Below are 20,103 nucleotides of genomic sequence, written 5' to 3' on the forward strand. Positions count from 1 at the left end.
TATGTCCACTGGCTTCATATTCGCCCTGCACATCTGAGATGAGGTGCATTCAAATTATATTTGCCCCGCACCAACTCTTCCATAACTACATTACATACATCAAGAAACAAGATTTAATCATGCAAATCTTCATTTAAATTGAACTAATTAACTAATTACACGGCTCTGTGGAATACATGATTCTGATTGGTCAGTCGCAACATTCTGAGGTAAAAGCTGATGACACAGGCTCATCCGGGCTACAGCAGTCAGCCCTGTACCAATCACCTTCAGCTCAACCTTTTTTGTGTAATAAGTGGTTTGAGTGCACGGGGTGTTTCCTCGCGTCAGGGTTTATTCTGAGAGAACAACTGGCTGGATGTACATTATCCCTTACTTAACTTACGTGGGTCATGCTTTTATTTCACTCTGATTTAACATAACTGAGGTATGCTTTTAACACAAATGCAAATAATAGCATTATAGAATATCTGTAACAAACATTAATGTGTGTGCATGAGGCTTTATTTAAAGCAGTGATTCCTGTGTCTTAGGTCAGTGTGCTCTGATGGATGGAGACTTCTCTAAACTCCTTAACACACACACAATTACCATGTAGAAAGATTAAGCTTCAAATAGAAGTGTGTTCATACTAAAATACACATTTATTTGATTATAATGTTGTATTTAGCGGTTAGGAAAGTTAAAGCAAATTCTGTGAAGTAATTTGCAACACTTTATTTAGAAAATGGTCAACATCTGCACTCCTAAATGAAGACTCAATAAATGAGCAATAAATGCTTAGGTTTAAAGGTTTAAAGAACATAAACTTCCACAGCTAGATACAAGCGGCCCCTTATAATAATTAGATTTTTTTGTAATCTGTTGTAAATTTTAATTTTAACTTTAATTTTATTTTTTGCTTTAATGGATTGACAAAACGATGGGAACATTTTCAGGGACTTTCAATCTGATATCTTTTATTTCAAGACATGGAATGCTTTTCTTTGTTATAACTTAAATACAGCAACAGTGCACACGTTCAGAGATGTGTGTGAAAAACCAAAAGACACCAGTTCATACACAAAAAACACTTAGAGAAGCTGCAACTGAATTTACAGAGAAAACATTGAAAGAAATCAAATCATATTAAATATGAAATTACAAATGCATCTAATGAAAAAAGAGCCGATATCCAGCAAGCAAAAACAAAAGACTGACCAAATAAAAAGAGTAGTGCTCCAAATAAACAGAAAATAAACCTTCACTACAAAATATCATACTTTTAATGTTTTCAGAAGAAACAAACATTTCTAAGCTACTTTTACCTGATAAGAAAAACAGGTTTAGATTGTGAGATCATTTCCAGTGTTATCCAGAAGTGGATAATAACAAGACTAATGCCACTCAACTGAGAACAGATTTTCTTCATTTCATACAGTCCCTAGTTTTGTTCATCAGGAAACTGTCTGATGTTCTCTGACAGCGTGCACAGATTCTCAGCTTCAGAAGTTTGGCTTGTGTTTCTTGACTTCCACCATCAGATGATGGAGGTTTATGAGCTCGGAGCGCACTGCCAGACTGCGGAAGGTGGGCTGCGAGAGGACCTTGTGGAAACCATGATAGTACTGGATGAGCTGGGTCAGCGCTCCCTGAGAAGACAGACATTCATGGGTGTGACAGCAGGTTTATGGGCTGTGAGATCATTTGCAGAGACTGTACCTGAATGATGCTGGTTCCGTTCTTGAAGTTGGTGAAGGAGCGCATGACGTCTTGACTCAAGGCCTCCACAGACTGCTTCCACGAGCTGGAGAAGCCCCGCACCAGCTGCGTGATACGAGCTACAAGGCAAGGCAAGGCAAGGCTAGTTTATTTATAAAGCACATTTCGTACACAATGCAATGCAAAGTGCTTTACATAAAATAAAGTAAAATAATCATAAAGAAAAATAATAACAAAATTAAAACAAGCAATTTTAAAACTTTTAAAATGATTAAAACATTTACTTTAAAATTAATTTAAAAACAGCTAGAAAATGATTTTAAAATAAAATAAAATAAAAAACAGTGAAAATACATTGCAATCAGTTCGGACATCACACAGTGCTCATTCAATAAATGCACAGCTAAAAGATGAGTTTTGAGTCTAGATTTAAATGTGACTAGTGTTTTAGCACATCTGATCTCTTCTGGAAGCTGATTCCAGCTGCGGGCAGCATAGTAACTAAAGGAGTTAGTTAGACTCCCCTTGTTTTGTGTGAACCCTTGGTATTTCTAACTGACTTGATCCTAGTGATCTGAGTGCTCTGTTAGGTTTATATTCAGTGAACATATGTGCAATATATTTCGGTCCTAGGTAATTTAGTGACTTATATACGAGTAAAAGTACTTTAAAATCAATCCTAAATGTAACTGGAAGCCAGTGTAAGGACCTGAGGACTGGTGTGATATGCTCAGATTTTCTGGTTCTAGTCAGAATCCTGACAGCAGTGTTCTGGATGAGCTGCAGCTGTCTAATGGTCTTTTTGGGAAGAACCCATTATGCTGATTTAGTTACTGCTTTGACATGACTACTGAAACTTAAGGTCTGTCTCCAGAATCACACCAAGATTCCTGACTTGATTTTTAGTTGTTTGACCCCTAGAGTCAAGGTATGCATTCACCTTGAACACTTCATGTTTGTTTCCAAATGCAATGACTTCAGTTTTTTCCTTATTAAACTGAAGAAAGTTCTGGCACATCCAACTATTAATTTAATTAATGCATTGGCAGAGGGAGTCAATGGGGCTGTAGTCCTTTGGAGATAAGGCTAGGTAAATCTGGGTATCATCAGCATAGCTGTGATAGGCAATTTGGTTCTTTCTCATTATTTGACTCAGTGGAAGCATATACAGGCTGAACAAGAGCGGTGCAAGTATTGAGCCTTGTGGGACTCCGCATGTCATGGACGTCACTTAGACTTATGCTCTCCTAGACTCACATAATAGCCTCTCCCTTCTAAGTATGATCTGAACCATTTGAGATCCATCCCAGAAAGCCTGACCCAGTTTTCCAGTCTCTCTAGTAGTATGTTATGATCGACAGTGTCAAACGCAGCACTGAGATCTAGCAATACCAGCACCGATATTTTGCCAGAGTCACAATTTAAGCGAATATCATTTATTATCTTAATGAGTGCTGTCTCTGTGCTGTGATGCAGTCGGAAACCAGATTGAAAATTCTCCAGGTATCCGTTTGACTTTAAGTATTTGTACAGCTGATTAAAAACTACCTTTTCTATAATTTTGCCTATAAAAGGAAGATTAGATATTGGTCTTTAATTGCTCAGAATTGTGTTATCAAGATTGGTCTTTTTCAGGAGGGGCTTAACAACTGCAGTTTTTAGGGAGTTTGGAAATGTCCCAGAAAGAAGTGAGGCATTCACCACTTCTAAGAGATCTGCTTTTAAGCAGTCAAGCACACTTTTGAAAAAAGATGTGGGAAGTGTGTCAAGATAACAGGTTGACGATTTTAGGTGCTGCACTATTTCTTCCCAAATTTTGCTATAAATTGCTTCAAAAATAGACATAGTATCTTTTTCATATTTTCGCCGAATCTGTCTGACCTCTGCATTACTTGAGGATTTGCTAATCACCTTCCTGATATTTATGATCTTCTCAGAAAAGAAAGAAGCGAACTCATTGCATTTGCTGTCTGAGAGCATATCACTGGGAATCTGACTTGGGGGGTTTGTCAGTCTCTCAACAGTGGCAAAAAGAGTATGAGTGTTATTTAAGTTACTGTTTATAAGGTTTTAGAAGAAGTTCTGTCTAGCTGTGGCTAGTTTCACATTAAAAGCATGAAGGCTGTCTTTATAGATGCTGTAGTGAATTTCAAGTTTCGTCTTCCTCCATATCCGCTCGGCTTTTCTGCATTGTCTTTTCATAGTCAGATCTGCTATTGATCTTCTCCAAACTGATTTCTGTCTGTTTGTTTTCTTACTGACTATTATTGGTGCAATATCATCAATAACATTCTTAACTTTTGAGTTGAAGGAATCAAGGAGAATATCAACAGAGTCTGCAGAAATGCTTGGTGTTAAAGATATAGCCTCCATAAATAGTACACTTGTGTTCTCATTTATGCATCTCCTGACAGAGACAGATCTAGATTCAGTGGTAGCAGAGATCAATATATCAAAGAAAATACAGAAGTGATCAGATAGTTCTACGTCCTTATAACAATGGATGAAATGTTTAGACCCCTACTGATGATTAGATCCAGAGTGTGTCCACCTTTGTGCGTGGGTCCATGCACATGCTGAATCAGGTCAAAGGTGTTTAGAACCGTTATCATTTCTTTTTGTAGTTTTGTTTTCTGCATTATCTATGTGAATATTAAAATCCCCAGACACAGCACACGCAGAAGTGTCACGGAGCTCTTCTCATGGAAACATGGCCACAGGGCTCCAAAGCTTGGGTCCGTAAGGTTAACATTTTAACAAGGCTTATTTGATCAAAAACACAGCACAACCTGTAATATTGGGAGCATCCACCAACATCAAGAAGTGTGAGAACAAATCTCACTGCAAACGCGTTTGAGCATCTGTTGGCCAGATCCGATGCGCTCTACATTAAAGCACAGAAATCTTAAAAAACCGCTGCGCCTCTATAGAGAACTCTGATTGAACCACGCCATTCAAGTGGATTTCTTCATGACATTTTGAAGCATGAGAATTTAGATGAACAAAATCTATATATATATAAGAAAGAATACTATCCAACGATGAATGAAAGTTTGTAAGAGACGCAAGAGAAGCAGTCTGACATAGACCTGGACAGTGAACACACAGCTCCAGCACTCACCTTCATCGTTTCGGAGCTTGTCCAGCTGCCCTTTCTCCATTAGTGCCTCGCTCTCCTTCACGAACGCAATCATCCCTCCGAACGGAGGAGAGAGAATTTCCTCTATGAACTCCTGTTCCAGAGCGACACACAGTTACTCTCAGTTACTCACTCAGTGACGCTGGTGTGAGCTGCTCCTGCAGACCTGTGTTCTGGCCAACAGCAGCTGCTGGAAGCCCTCCACCTCCTTACTGTCGTCCGCCGCTCTCTCCTGCACACACACACACACACACACACACGCGTCACCGGGCCGTCTGGGCTAGAACACAGCGCAGCGGTCAGCAGCGAGCAGCCTCACCGTGAGCACGCCGAGCATCATGTCGTAGTTGTTGATGAGGAAGATGAGCTGGTCTCGTCTAGAGGGAAACTCAGCCGCCATCTTCAGCACAAAGTTCTCCACCTCCACCTGAAACACCAGGCCGTATCCACAGGTTCAAACATTCAAAGAGAGGGTCACGAATACACAAAGCATGTGTTCTAAAGCTAATTGTCAGCCTTTTACATGAGCTTCTCCTAAACAATTCGTGGATATGAATATAAACGGCCTTTTTATTAACAGAGAAGAATAATCATGACATGCAAACCAAACTGCACACAAGCACAGCTGTGGATATAATCAGAGGGATAACCTCCAAAACCACCGCTGATCCGGTCCCATTATAAACACACAGCTCTTTCTATAATGTTGAGGTTCAGAGGAAGAGTTTGTGGCTTGGTCTCAGTGACTATCCTAACCTCTCACAGATTCAGGAGCTAAGTTTTAAAGCTAGCACAACTTTGTGAAATACTCACCTGCAGCTGTCCCAGAAGAGCATTGGTCCTCTCGTTGGGGAAGGTTTGGTTTATACTGACCACAGCAGAGGAGAATTCAGCATAGCGGCGTGTGATCTACACAGACAGCAGGAAAACACACCAGTTACCCTGCTTACACTCCATCACAACACATGTGAGTCTCTACACAAGCCTGGCTTCTTATGACCTGAACCCTTCTCAAACTACCAGCCTACAACAGGTAATCACAGTGTCAATACAGTGTGAAATGTACCGTACCGATCCATGTGATACGAGTGCATGTTTGGTCAGTTATTACAGCGTCAGGAGAGTTTTCTCATCAGAGGACGCTGCTGTGCTGTACTTCACTATACCTAGCTATCACCCAGGTTCAATCACTGTTATAAGAACATAGTACATACAGTACATGTGGAACAAGACTGTACAATAAAGTGTGACCGTTTAGTCATACTGAGATGTGGCTACACAGGTCTATAGGTCTAATACCTGTTTGGTGGGATGTCTAAAATGACAGAGAATATGTGTGTGTGTGTGTGTGTGTGTGTTAATGCTACACTGGGGAACCAAATGTCCCTGCAAGGATAGTAACATGGAGGGTGTCCAGCCTGTGGTTTTCTGTTAGCTGCAGGTTTTGGGTTAGGAGATAGAAAGTATCGCGTGGTCAGTATAAAATAATGTGTGAGTGTGTGTGTGTGTGTGTGTGTGTGTGAGGGTACACACATAGTGCGGTCTGGTGTCCAGCACACCCAGTTTCTGAGGATCAGTGTTTCGAATGCTCTGGATGTTCATCTCTAAAATCAGCTCGAATCTGGGCCACAGCAGCTCCAGCACAGCCTCCCAGTACCTGCACACACACACACACACACACATTATTGAAACAAACAAACGTTGTTGACTGTATTTTGATGTGGCAATATTCTCATCGACTCATAAACAGCATTTGTTTTGTTGTCGCTCAGTCTGGAATGAGTACTGAAAGCTAAGCGTGCTGAAGGACAGGCCGTCTCCTCACAACACACTCCACCAGACATCTATTAAAATAAACCCTGAATGTGTTTGACAGATGCTAAAGGACATGCCTGACGTCTGCGAGGTCAAAGCGTCTTGGACGTGTCTGTAGGGAGTGTCTCGTGCCTCTCGTCTCATCTCCAGTGTAATGGAGCGTCACGTTTTGTTTTGCTAATGTCAGGACTGGCTCTGATGGCATGCAAGCTAACACAACATTGTTTAAGATTGTTAAACCGCCAAACAGGCTTGTGAGCTGCCAGCACTACGCAGCAAGGTTCACAGATGAAGTGGGTTGTGTTAAGGTAAAAAGAAAAACAACATGTTGCCAATAGTCTCACAGACTCTGCTCCTAATAAAAACCAAAAAAGGCCTAAAAAGGTCAAAAATATGCAACTATAATAGAAATGAAAGCTATGCATGGATGAACGGTTAAAAAGACCAATAGCATGTATCCAGAGAACAGGTGAATGATGTGACAGATGTGCTGTGGTGAACGAGGACTCACTTGTGGAGCGCGGGGATGTTCCTCTTGACTGTGACGGCTCTGAAGCGCAGGATGATGTGAATGCAGAGAAACACAGCAATACTGTCGTAACAGTCTGACAGGTACGTGGACAGACTCTTCTGCAGACCGAGGAGAGACACAAAGATCAATAAATCAACTGTTACGAGTGGAGTAACACAGAGAGATGGCTGGGATATACTAGAAAGTAACAGTACCAGGAACATGCTGAGTGTCTTTCCCATAATGCTGTTGAACAAATCCAGAGCAGAGTTTCCGGCCACCATAAAGAAGTCGGACAGGAAGAGGAACTCTCGACAGCCGTTGTCCAGCAGAGCGTAGTGCTGACTGCGGAAGAGCGTTTCATACGGGTACTGAGACAGAGAGAGAGAGAGACCGCTTCAGAACACAACAGATGTGTGTGTGTGTGTGTGTGTGTGTGTGTGTGTGTGTGAGAGAGAGACAGAGAGAGAGAGAGACCGCTTCAGAACACAACAGTGTGTGTGTGTGTGTGTGTGTGTGTGTGTGTGTGTGTGAGAGAGAGAGAGAGAGAGAGAGAGAGACCGCTTCAGAACACAACAGATGTGTGTGTGTGTGTGTGTGTGTGAGAGAGAGAGAGAGAAAGAGAGACCGCTCCAGAACACAACAGATGTGTGTGTGTGTGTGTGTGTGTGTGAGAGAGAGAGAGAGAGAGAGAGAGAGAGACAGAGACAGAGAGACCGCTTCAGAACACAACAGATATGTGTGTGTGTGTGTGTGTGTGTGTGTGTGTGTGTGTGTGTGTGTGTGTGTGTGTGAGAGACTGCTTCAGAACACAACAGATGTGTGTGTGTGTGTGTGTGTGTGAGAGAGAGAGAGAAAGAGAGAGAGACCGCTTCAGAACACAACAGATGTGTGTGTGTGTGTGTGTGTGTGTGTGTGTGTGTGTGTGTGTCAGAGAGAGACTGCTTCAGTGATGAACACTAACACAAGATGTCTTGTTAGGCTGCAAACATCAGCCACTAGTATTTACACCTACACAACATTTGTTTTGCTGTACTGTCAGTAGTACTTATCAGTTTAAATTCCAAACATTAATAGTAATAATCAGTGAGATGTGATCTGATCATCATCATCAGTCTGAGATCACATGAAGAAACAGAACAAACTGAGACAGACTCAATCCAGAAGAACTGTGTCTCAAGACACTTCAGCAAACCTGCAGAGCTCCTCAAGAACACTGCTCAAGTGCACCGAGGACAAACACTGTTTAACACAGTGTGTGTCACACCAAATGTTGATTTCATTTAGTTAAATGAATAGAAGTGAATTAATCAAATCTATGTGTGTCTAACACTTGTCACAGTACTGCAGCTCTGCAGGTTTGCTGAAGTGTCTCAGTTTGTTCTGTTTCTTCATGTGATCTCAGACTGATGATGATGATCAGATCTCATCTCACTGATTATTACTATTAATGTTTGGAAATTAAACTGATATTTCCCTCTAACACACTGCAGCAAAACATAGGAATAACTGACTTAAACCCTTTTTTTGTTGGTGAAAATACTAGTGGCCTACGACTTTTGCACAGAACTGTAAGTCTACAGGAAGTTTTGTTGTTCATATTGAACTATGATTGGTTCCCAGCGCGCACCCATCGCTAGAGTTAGCCAGGGTTGAATAGTTAGGCTAGCAGTGTAAAGCAGAAGATGAGCGTCTCACTCTGGAGTCTCCTCTCTGAGCGGCGTGTGGGATCAGTATGGGCCCCTCCAGCTCCCCAGGACTCAAGACTGCCCCCCTCTGGCCGAGAGTGAAGATTGTGTTCCTACTCTTGAGAGAAGGCTTGGAGAAAAAGCCTGATAGCAGTTAAAGAAATCAACCACATTATACCGCTACACTGAAAAGCGAATGCCTTTCTCTGCCAAACTCAAGAGGAAATATGTTTACAGTCAACCTAATCATCTTGAAATAAGTCTCTACTAATTCTCTAGTTTGAAGGATATCTTTCTTGGCTGTGTCCTCCACCCCCATCAGATCATCCTTGTCTGCAACATCTTCATACTGACAACAACAGAGAGAATCAAACATTATTATGCAATGCACACCAGTGTTAATTTTGACACTAAATTTTAATTTAGTTTTAGTCTTAGTCTTTTGACTATAATTCTTTTTAGTTTTAGTCAAGTTTTAGTCATCTGATTTGTTTTAATTTTAGTCTTATTTTAGTCGACTAAAATTGCTTGGTATTTTAGTCGACTAAAATTGCTTGGTATTTTAGTCGACTAAAATAAGACTAAAATCAATAACAGATTTACTAGACAATTTTTTACAGCTGGTATAGGAAACAAACTTAACCAAAATATATAAAACACAAATTCAACTTTATTTCAACACAACTGTGTCTTTATTTCGATTCAAAAGCTTTTATGCAGCAACAAACACTGTCATGATAATGTAAACAATAACTAGCTGCCAATTGACCATCAATAAAAGAAAAATAAAGTTAGGTCCAGGACCTTAAAGTTTACAGCTGAGCTGAACAATAAGTGCATACATTTAAAGTAAATATTTAATAAGTTGGGTGGATAAAAAAAAGTAACAAGATTTTATAAGGTATTCATTTGTCTAGCAATATTGTATGTTTTAAATACTACAATATTGCTAGATTTGTATGTATAATGATAGGATGTGAACATTCATGTTTCACATGACTAATATAGAAATATTTGTGATATTGTCAACAAGTAGAACATTATAAAATATACTAAACATTAGTATTAATCAAATGTATTTATCATGATATTACGTATTAGTATTGTGCTCGCATCTAATTTGAAGAAGGGGCTATTTTACAGTACTTTTCAGTTCGTAATATTTAATGCTACAACATCTACGCACTGCACTATTCCAATTTTGCTTAGCTCAATAAACAAAAGAACATCGTTGTAAAATTACATTTGAGAAAATGTCCGGGTGGCTCGTCTGTAAATGTCTTTTCAAATTGGTTGTGTTCTTGCCACGAATGAGCGCTCCGCGTGCTTTACAGTTTGTTTTGTTTTGTTCGTTGTCAAACGTGAAGTGAGCTGTGGACATTTTGTCGCTCTTTTAGACATCACCTCTTCGAATGCCGACTTCCCGGGAGCTCATTTAAAAACTGAAAACCTTCGCTTCACGTCTCAATAAGTCAGGCTCTGATTGGTTCTCTTCTCTCATGCAGTCTGTTCTGTTTTGCCGGTTCTTTTGTTCATTCCTCGTTCATTCATCTCTCCCGTCTGCTGATTTGATTTTCGTCACAGTCTATTTTCGTCTCGTCCTTTATTCGTTGACGATAATGTCAATCAATTTAGTCATAGTTTTAGTCTCTATCAGTGCCTTCTATTTTAGTTTTCGTTTCGTTTTCGTCTGCAAAAATATATTCGTGACGAAAATAATGACGAAAATATTTAGTCAACGAAATTAACACTGTTGCACACACATACATTCTGCAGGATTTTACATTTAAGACCTTTTTAAGACCTGCACAAGTAAAATTAATACCATATGACCGGGGTGGGGCAATGTCTATAGTACCATATTAAACTGTAGCATAATTTACAGTTCAGATACAAGTTTCCACAAAAACTAAATGTTTTATAAAATGCTAAACTTAACATTTGAACCTTTAAACCATTTTTACCATTAGAGCTGCCCCACTGCAGTGCATTAGTGCTGTAATCACGCGCTTTGCTCTGATAATGCAGGGAACCACTCGTGAACACCAAACATCACACAACAGGAGACTGCTTGTCTGGATGTCTGCTCTGTTTTTACACTGCTACACGCTCTTAATCTGCCACCAAACACATTCACCAGCTCTTACACTTCAGATGAGGACTGCTCCTTTAACAAGACTAGTAAGTCGATCAAACCCTTGAGTAACTTGTGCATTGTTTTACTTGTTTTTGACAGATCCGAGCGAACTCTAAACTCTCCAGTGATGAAAGGTATATTCACTCAATCCTCTCTTCATCAGCTCGTGCACCTCAGCTATACAGCCCTTAACACTGAATGTTTCAAGCTTCATAGACATCCTTGATCTCTAATAATCTCTAATCATTCTGGTCTGAATATGGCACTCATCACCTGCTGTGTGGTATCAGCGCTCGCTGTCGGGACCCTTTAATGAGTTGGAGTAAAGGAGCTCAGTATGGGGCCTGATACAGAGTGCATCCCTAGTAGAAACGAGTCGTAATCTCTCTGAATGACGAGACCAGTGCCGTTCACACCCCTGTGTTGTTCTTGAGGTTAGAGATGTCTCAGTCTAAACGGATCCAGTCAGTGTTTCATACGGTCACCTGCACTTTCAGCAGTCTGCTGCTGTAGGACTTAAAGTAACTGAGGTAGATCTTGCTCATGGTGTCCACGTACTCGTCCCGGACCTCCTTAGCGACTGTCCTCTCATTGGCTAACAGGAACTGATAGAAAAACCTGCAGATGGGCAGAAACACAGCCATAATCAGCACCAGAAACAGGAACGATAGGATTACTGTGTTTCCATTAGATCAACTGTACTCCAGTCTCAGGAAATATCAGGATTCTTGAATCCAATCATTTTAGTTACTATTTTATTTCAGAAAGGCTCTGTTAATCACAGGATCAGGGCTGTCTACCAAAGAGGGATCACGCCTGACCCAAAACATTCAGAACAGTGGACAACAAATATTACATTGACGATTATTAAGAAATAATAATAACTCATCATTTTTCTCTTTCAAGAGTCTTTTTGAGGCAACCTTTACATTCATGTTATTTTGATGTTAAACAATCCTTTAAAGGGGTCCTTGAACTCCCTCACCCAGCTACACACACACACACACACACACACACTCTCTCTCACACACACACACACACACACACACACTCACACACACACAAATATATATATTAAAACTATAGGGATCCCTTTTACATTACCAAGAGCCCAAACTTAAATTGAATTAGCTAACAGATATTTTTAACTATAAAATTGCAGACATGTAAATTGCACTCAATGTTTTTTTTAGTTTAACTTCTAAATTATATATCTATAATATATTTTCGCAAAACACTGATACTGCGATTACCTTATACCTTAAAAACAGCTTATTTTACCAATAGTAAAGATGAAGAGCTCACTGCGCTGCAGTTTGAGATGTCGTGTCTATACAGAGATCACCACATCCCAGAGCTCCCGTACAGCATACCGTGTGTGAATGTCCTGTTACTCCACACACTAGAGCGCCGTGTACCTGTACTTCAGCAGCGTGTTCTGAGGGATCTGGTAGTTGGTCATGGGCTTTCTGAAGGAGTAGATCTTCTGCAGGATGAACTCCCGGATCTTTGAGACGGCCTGTGAACACAATCAGAGCCTGATGCATCTCTTCCATCGAGAGCGATGGGATCGTCACATTAGTCAAGGGTGACGTGCTCTCACTTTAACTTTGAGGCGATCTACGATGTCCTGTACGTCGGAGCAGGCGAGGGTTTCTCTGAAGCTGAGCTCTTTAGCATAGTTGATCTTGCTGTTGAGCTCGTGAAGCTGCTCCAGAAACTCCTGCTCCGTCACAGGACTGTCCAGAATCACACTGAAACACACACACACACACACAGAGCTCCTAACTGAATGATTGAGACGCTACAGCGCTGCCTGTGATGAGCGTGTCCTTACGAGATCATGGTGCTGGGGACGACCAGCTCATCCACCAGCTGGCTGAGATGACTGCGCACGGCCTGCCGGTTCTTCAGCCTCAGGTTCATGCTGACCGACTGCTGCTGGAGCGTCTGGATCTCACTGCTGATGGACGACAGGTCGCTCTGGAAGCTGCTCAACATGCCCTCCATGCGCTGCACAAAGAGGAACTTTTTTTTGTAATTTGATGCAATGGTGATATAATTCAAAGTCTAGTGTTACAAACGTACATACAAATTAATCGCATTATTGTCTGCACATTTTCATTCAAAAGTAGTCCTACATCTATATGAGCAAAGGTGTAAAAACATTTGGTTTGCAAACACTTTAAACAAATAAGGTGCTTTTTACAGCATTGTTCCTTTTACATAGTAGCAGTTAAAATATCTATTGTAGCCTAAATCTCAACCTATAACATTAATGTAATTAAATTAAATATAAAACAAGCTATTTGTCAATGCCAGGACATTAACATTATGCTCAGAGTCCAGAGCCTGGATCGTAACATTATACCAGGCATCTTCCTGTTAAGAGACCTGCAGGATCACTGCACCCATCGCAGCAGAGGGTGGGAACAGACCCGTGTGTGTGCGGGATGAGGGAGAATAATTAGGCAATCTGAACCGTGCTGGAGCACATTTGAGCCCCAAAGCCTGGTTCAGTTGACTAGTGTGATCGTTCCATCTATCAGTCCCTGGCTCTGTATATAACACTTCAGTTATATATACATCAGTAAGTGTGAGCGCTCATAACGTCATGATTACAAGCTGGTTGCATTCTTTTCTGTTAAAAATAACAGTGGACACTCGTTTGTGAACACTGATGCTTAGCCTAAATTTGATAAGGAGCACACCCTCCTGTGACCCATGATTTGTCTGTAAATGTATTCTGAGCCAGTGAGCAACAGACTTTCATAATAATAAAAAAACTTTGTTAATGCGCGTTAAAACAACTGCCTGCATTAATTAATTAACGTATTAAAGCGATAATAGCGCGTTAACTTGCCCAGCACTAATATAAATATAAAAACTTTCAAGGATTTAAAATGCTGATGACCGTTAAACATGTCATTTGGGTCCATTGTAGTTTTTGTGAATATTTTAAATTGTATGTTAAGATTTCATCTTAATGTTCAGGTTTTTGTCATATTTATTTATTTTTTTCATTTTTAGTTATATTCAAACTTACATTTAAAATGTAGCTTCACGCAGTGATGGCGGGCCCAAGCCATCAGTGGAGAAGCCTCCCTGGTGGCATCAGGAAAACTGTGCACACACTCACTCACACACACAAAGATTTCTTTCTTTTTTTATTTTTCATTGTTAGTTAATGCATTATCTAATGTTAACAAATGAGAGCTTATTGAAAAGTGTAACCAAAACCTTTATTTATAATCATTTTTAAATGATTTTAAGGATCTATAAGCATTTGTAAAATAGATTCACCTGCATTACAGCTAGTATTACAGACAAAATCACAGAAATAAATGACTTTTAAACCAAAATTGTAATAGAGATTCTCTTTCTATTTTTCTTTTACTGTTACTTTAATAAATCGCCCTGGCAACACTGTTCAAGATATAAAAAATTTGTTTGCAGTTTAGGTTTGTGTAGGTTTGTGTAATCACGTTGACATATTCTGGTGTGAATTCCATGATTTTCATACGAGTAGTATTGATTATTCATACAGCCATATTCTTCCAAAAATCTGCATGCAAATCAAAATAGCCAACTTCCTGTCGGTCATAGCTAATGACTATAGATTAGAAAGTTGTCCGGCTTGAAGAGAACAATATATTTACGGAGTTAACCCTAATGCGTTGTTAGGGACGTTTTCGTCCACTAGGGGGTAAAGTTGAGTCTTATTTTGGCAACAACTTTCTCTGTGTTTGAGCTAATGGAATGATTTTTGCCGATAAACCTTATTTTGACCCATATTTTGGGAAAATGCTTTTTGAAATTTTTCAAAAACTTAACGGTACACTGTGGACAAATTCACTACCCTTTCGAGTTGTTTGTGGATGAAAACATCCACTAAATTAAACTGCTGCAAAAATGTATCGGATAAATATTTTTTTCAATTTTTTTTTGCATAAATCTATTAAATCAACCTCAGTCCTGATGAAAACTACCAAATTTTTACAAAAATTCCAAGATTTTAATTTTTTCATTACCAAGTTCATAAATGATGTCAGAAAAAAAAAACATAACAAATTACATATTTTCAATATAAAAAGTGATTGTGGACTTTTTTACCTTTTATCACAGTCTTGTGCATGTCAAAGATTAGTAACAAGATTGGCTTTAATACATTGTTAGTTTTTGTGCAGCATTAGATTTAATTCTTTCTCCCTAATTTGTTGTTGGTGGCTGTTTTTGCCACATTGACTTCCATTATAACGACATGTGTGAGAGGGTGAGAGGGTGTGAGAGAGACCTTTGTGCACTTACCTTGATGTACAGTATCTGAAAAAATCCAAATATGCACCTCATGCTCTCAGAACTACTTGGAGTAAACAATAAAAAAAGAAGTGTGTTTATGCACCTGCTGCCCTTTGATGGTGAAAAGTACGGATGGCCTATGTGTGAAATGCTCCTCTTTTCTTGATGGTAAAGCCAGCTTAAAACCTTAAAATCCTTTTAAAAAATCTACTTCGCATCAAATTTATGAACATAATGTATTATGAACCAAAATGCAATACCAACTACAAATAAGCTGCAGCTCGCTGGAGGGGTGACGCTACATAATCATTTCTAAAACTTTGGTACAAGTCAAGCCCTTTCTTTCTGCAGCTCTGATTGGTTGTTTTTTACCGGGAGCGATGGGAGCGATGGCAATAGGACACTGGGAGGAGCCAGAGGAGCTTGATTTTTTCACAGATTATCTGTCTCATATTCTACTGTCAGGACATAATGACAGGTTTAACAAATATGTAAAAAATATTTTTTTACAAAAGTTCCCTACAGCACCTTTAACTCCATACCGAAGTCCCAGATTGCCAGACATATATAACAGAAATATAAAAAATATATAAAACTTATTTGTGTTTGGGACGCTGTGAGCACGGAGACTGTAGTGTATATCGTAAGTTTGAAAGCATTTAGCTTAAATTATTAATATGAATAAACAGTGCTCATAAACGGCTGCTGAGGTCGTATTCTCAAGTGAAGCGAGTTGAGGCCTGGACCCAGAAACAGCGCTTCTTACGTCATCACTTAACAACCGAATACTTTCACCACCATTAAAAGGCAGCAGGTGCATAAATACACTTTTGTTTACTCCATGTAGTTCTGAGAGCTGAGGTGTACATTGTGATTTTCTGAAATACATCAAGGTAAGTGCGCAAAGGTCTCGCTTACACACTCTCTCTCTTTCTCACACACATACAATATAATATGCTGTTATACACCATATAGCTTCATATACAAGTCAGAAACTAAGCTTTTGCACAGGACTATCTAAATGGTTAATGGTCCCACCTATTGATCAACTGTAAAAAATAACAAATGCTACCTCTTCCCAACAGGGAAAACCAATAACAATCAAGAATCTCACACACACACACACACACACACACACACACTATAATTTGCTGTTATACTCCATATACAAGCCAGAAACTAGGCCTTTTTTTGCACAGGCCTATCTAAAGGGTAAAAATAACAAATTTTACCTCTTCCCAAAAGGGAAAACCACAAATAATCAAGAATGCATGATTATATGGTGTCTTGGCTTTGCAATCAAAAAATTTCGTTATAATGGAAGTCAATGGGGCAAAAACAGCCACCAACAACAAATTAGGGAGAACATTTTTTAATCTAATGCTGCACAAAAACAAAAAATGCATCAAAGCCAATCTTGTTACTAATCTTTTACATGCCCAACACTGATTATAAAAAGTAAAAAAAAAATCCAGCCACAATTACTTTTATAATGAAAATAAGTCATTTTGTGTGTTTTTTGTCCCCTATTTCAGTGACATCATTTATGAACTTTGCAATTAAAGAGTTAAAATCTTGAATTTTTAAAAAACATTTGGTAGTTCTGTTTAGGAATGAAGTTGATTAACAGATTTATGCAAAACAAATTGAAAAAAAAAAAAATATGAATCTGCTACATTTTTACAGCAGTTTAATTGAATGGATGTTTTCATCCAAAAACATACCGAAAGGGTAGTGAATTTGAACAATCCATAAGGGTTAAATTAGTAGAAATAACAATTAACTGAAAATTAGTTATAACAAAACAGATGTAATTTCCCACTTTGTTTATTTAAATGATCATTTGAGAGTTATTTTTAAAGTATTTGTTATTTGTGGGCGGCAGTGGCTCAGTGGTTCATGTAGGTTGTCCACAAACCAGAAGGTGTTGAGGTGTTCTTGAGCAAGACACCAAACCCCAGCTGCTCCCGAAGAGCTGGATGTGCCTTGCTTGGCTGACACCACAGTCGGTGTGTGAATGAGTGTGTGAATGGGTGTGTGAATGAGTGTGTGAATGAGTGTGTGAATGAGTGTGTGAATGGGTGTGTGAATGAGTGTGTGAATGGGTGTGTGAATGGGTGTGTGAATGGGTGTGTGAATGGGTGTTTGAATGAGTGTGTGAATGAGTGTGTGAATGGGTGTGTGAATGGGTGTGTGAATGGGTGTGTGAATGGGTGTGTGAATGAGTGTGTGAATGGGTGTGTGAATGGGTGTGTGAATGGGTGTGTGAATGGGTGAATGTGAGGCAAGTTGTAAAGCGCTTTGGATGGCCATGGGGTCTGTTGAAAGCGCTATATATGCAGACCATTTACCAAGTAAGAAACATCTGTAACTTAGTCCAGATTGGGGTAAACTGTAATGTTTAATAATTTATGTAAATAATTTTAGGAAAAAACATAGGAAAAATAAAGTATTGATTTTTGTTTGTCAATTATTTCTTAGAAAGAAAACCAGAAATGGCAAGAATCGGTATCAGCAGGTCACACTTACACCGAGAAATCGCCAAGAAAATTACCATCAGAGCATCTCTTATTAAGATATATGTCAAGAATAAAAACGAAAACTGTGCTTGTCAATTGATTTCATGGGTCCTTTAGTGTGCAAAATCATTTATGAAGCAACAGCAAATGCTTTATAACTTCTGTCATGAGTAAATACATTCAAAATATGGACACAACATAAATATAAATACAACTAATAAATAATAATTAGTGCTGTCAATTTGATTTAATTTTTAAAAATAATTTTTTAAAAATCTGAGATTAATTGCAATTAATCCCGATTAATCCCATCTCAAAGAGGTGAGTATACTAGCAGTATTGGGGGGAAAGCTCTAAATGTGATCAGATTTCAATTAGATTTGCACAAAAATCAGATTTGTGCTGACAGTCTGAACAAAGCTTTAAAACAATCTTCACATAAACCCATTATAATAGATGTCATATTTACCTGTGTCCTTCAGTGGAAATATACAGAAATTGAAGATTCCATACTGTCATCCAATATAGATGAATCCTTAAAACTATAAAAGTTACTGATTTCCTAATATTTCATTGTCCTTTGACAAACAGATATCGCGCAGCTGGTTATTAGCCTTATTTTGGCTGCTTTCTCTTTAACCGCTGCCGCTGGTTTATTTTGTGCTTTGATTTTCAGTTGTACAGGGTAAAGAGTACATGCTACAAAGTACGTGCTGAAGCCCTCACCTCCAGGATGGAGTCGCAGGCCGTGATCTGGTTGTGTAGAGACGCAATGTTCTGACTCTCTTTGATATCTGCAGCGCTACTGTTAAGAGTCTCTATGATCACCCGTCACACGTTTGGATTACTGAAACATAATCATGTTCCCTGACAGAAACACCAGTTTTGGTGTGACTGAGTTATAAATGCACTGAAGTGAGGATACAGTCCTTGATCGATGCTTGCTCGATGTGCTGCAGCTCGGTCTCCACCTGTTTAGAGTACTGCCTCAGATCCACTCCCTGATCACCACAGACACACATCTTCATCAGCATCGTCATCACCACCACACACACACACACACCAGCACACCGGCTTCATCTCACCGTCTTGAGCGCCTCCTTCACCAGATCATCCTCCAGATTCGCCTGAATGTGAGCTGAACACAGGGATTGATTAGTGACCTGCGCTTCTCTTACTCAGCCGATGAGAGACAATACACAACTCACTGTCCACTTCGTCCAGGATGAACTCGTCTGTGGTGATGTCCAGATCGCCCAGATTCAGTGCAGGGACCGCGTCACAGTCAGACTACTCCAGACACATCAGAGACAGAAGACAGTCAGCTCAGACAACACTTCAGCAAACCTCCTCAAGAACACTGCTCAAGTGCACAGAGGACGAAAACTGTTTAACACAGTGTGTGTCACACCAAATGTTGATTTCATTTAGTTAAATGAATAGAAGTGAATTAATCAAATCTATGTGTGTCTAACACTTCTCTCAGTACTGCAGCTCTGCAGGTTTGCTGAAGTGTCTTGAGACACAGTTCTTCTGGATTGAGTCTGTCTCAGTTTGTTCTGTTTCTTCATGTGATCTCAGACTGATGATGATGATCAGATCTCATCTCACTGATTATTACTATTAATGTTTGGAAATTAAACTGATATTTCCCTCTAACACACTGCAGCAAAACATAGAAATAATTGACTTAAACCCTTTTTTTGTTGGTGAAAATACTAGTGGCCTACGACTTTTGCACAGAACTGACTGTGTGTGTGCGTGTGTGCGTGTGTGTGTGTGTGTGTGTGTGTGTGTGTGTGACACATCATTACACTGTCACGTGATCTTAATAACAGGACATCCGAAAATATGTTATCTTTAGATGTTGACCCAAACAACGAGCTGCACAGGACTACATCGGTGGAGATCAGTAAACAACCTTCACAGCAACCATAATAACTGTCATATTTCATACAATAGCCCCGCAGGTCCGCGTCACATCTCCCCGTACAAGCTGTGAGAGAGCTCTAGCGAGTGTGAACGGATGTGGACGCGATCAATGAAGCTGATAAACCCGAGAGAAAGCCCTCCTCACCTCCATGACTCCAGCAGCAGCTGCAGAATCAGCGCCCGGCTTCGAGAACCCCACAGCGGGGATCAGCGGCTCCGCCATGGCGTCTGTAGTCCACAAAAACTACAAGTCCCTTCAGTACTGTAGTCCCGCGGAAATGCGTGACACACTGTAAAATCACCCGAAATCATTTTTTTAAGTAAAAGCTCTGGAATATATACTAAAATGATATATACTGCTC

At 39.7% G+C, this 20,103-nt stretch overlaps 1 protein-coding gene across 2 annotated transcripts; it reads right to left on the minus strand.

The window, feature by feature from the left end:
* Positions 1 to 931: 931 nt before the first annotated feature.
* On the minus strand, positions 932 to 20,022 carry LOC127979192 (vacuolar protein sorting-associated protein 52 homolog). 2 transcript variants are annotated; one of them, XM_052584464.1, is made up of 20 exons: positions 19,887 to 20,022; positions 19,018 to 19,099; positions 18,895 to 18,947; positions 18,735 to 18,810; positions 18,536 to 18,603; positions 12,829 to 13,004; positions 12,595 to 12,745; positions 12,410 to 12,510; positions 11,477 to 11,609; positions 9,146 to 9,203; positions 8,865 to 8,998; positions 7,382 to 7,537; positions 7,167 to 7,285; positions 6,374 to 6,497; positions 5,654 to 5,749; positions 5,160 to 5,267; positions 5,007 to 5,072; positions 4,823 to 4,934; positions 1,702 to 1,820; positions 932 to 1,631 (listed from the first exon to the last, which is right to left on the minus strand). In XM_052584464.1, the coding sequence occupies exons 1-20, from the start codon at positions 19,962 to 19,964 to the stop codon at positions 1,485 to 1,487; spliced, it is 2,157 nt and encodes a 718-aa protein (XP_052440424.1). In that variant the 5' UTR covers positions 19,965 to 20,022; the 3' UTR covers positions 932 to 1,484. The 2 variants fall into 2 exon arrangements, with proteins under 2 accessions (XP_052440424.1, XP_052440425.1); XM_052584465.1 differs by lacking the exons at positions 18,536 to 18,603; positions 18,735 to 18,810; positions 18,895 to 18,947; positions 19,018 to 19,099; positions 19,887 to 20,022 and adding an exon at positions 14,038 to 14,871.
* Between the last annotated feature and the right edge of the window lie 81 nt (positions 20,023 to 20,103).

Source organism: Carassius gibelio, chromosome B19, assembly GCF_023724105.1.
Source record: "Carassius gibelio isolate Cgi1373 ecotype wild population from Czech Republic chromosome B19, carGib1.2-hapl.c, whole genome shotgun sequence".
In the NCBI taxonomy this organism is placed as follows: Eukaryota; Metazoa; Chordata; class Actinopteri; order Cypriniformes; family Cyprinidae; genus Carassius; species Carassius gibelio.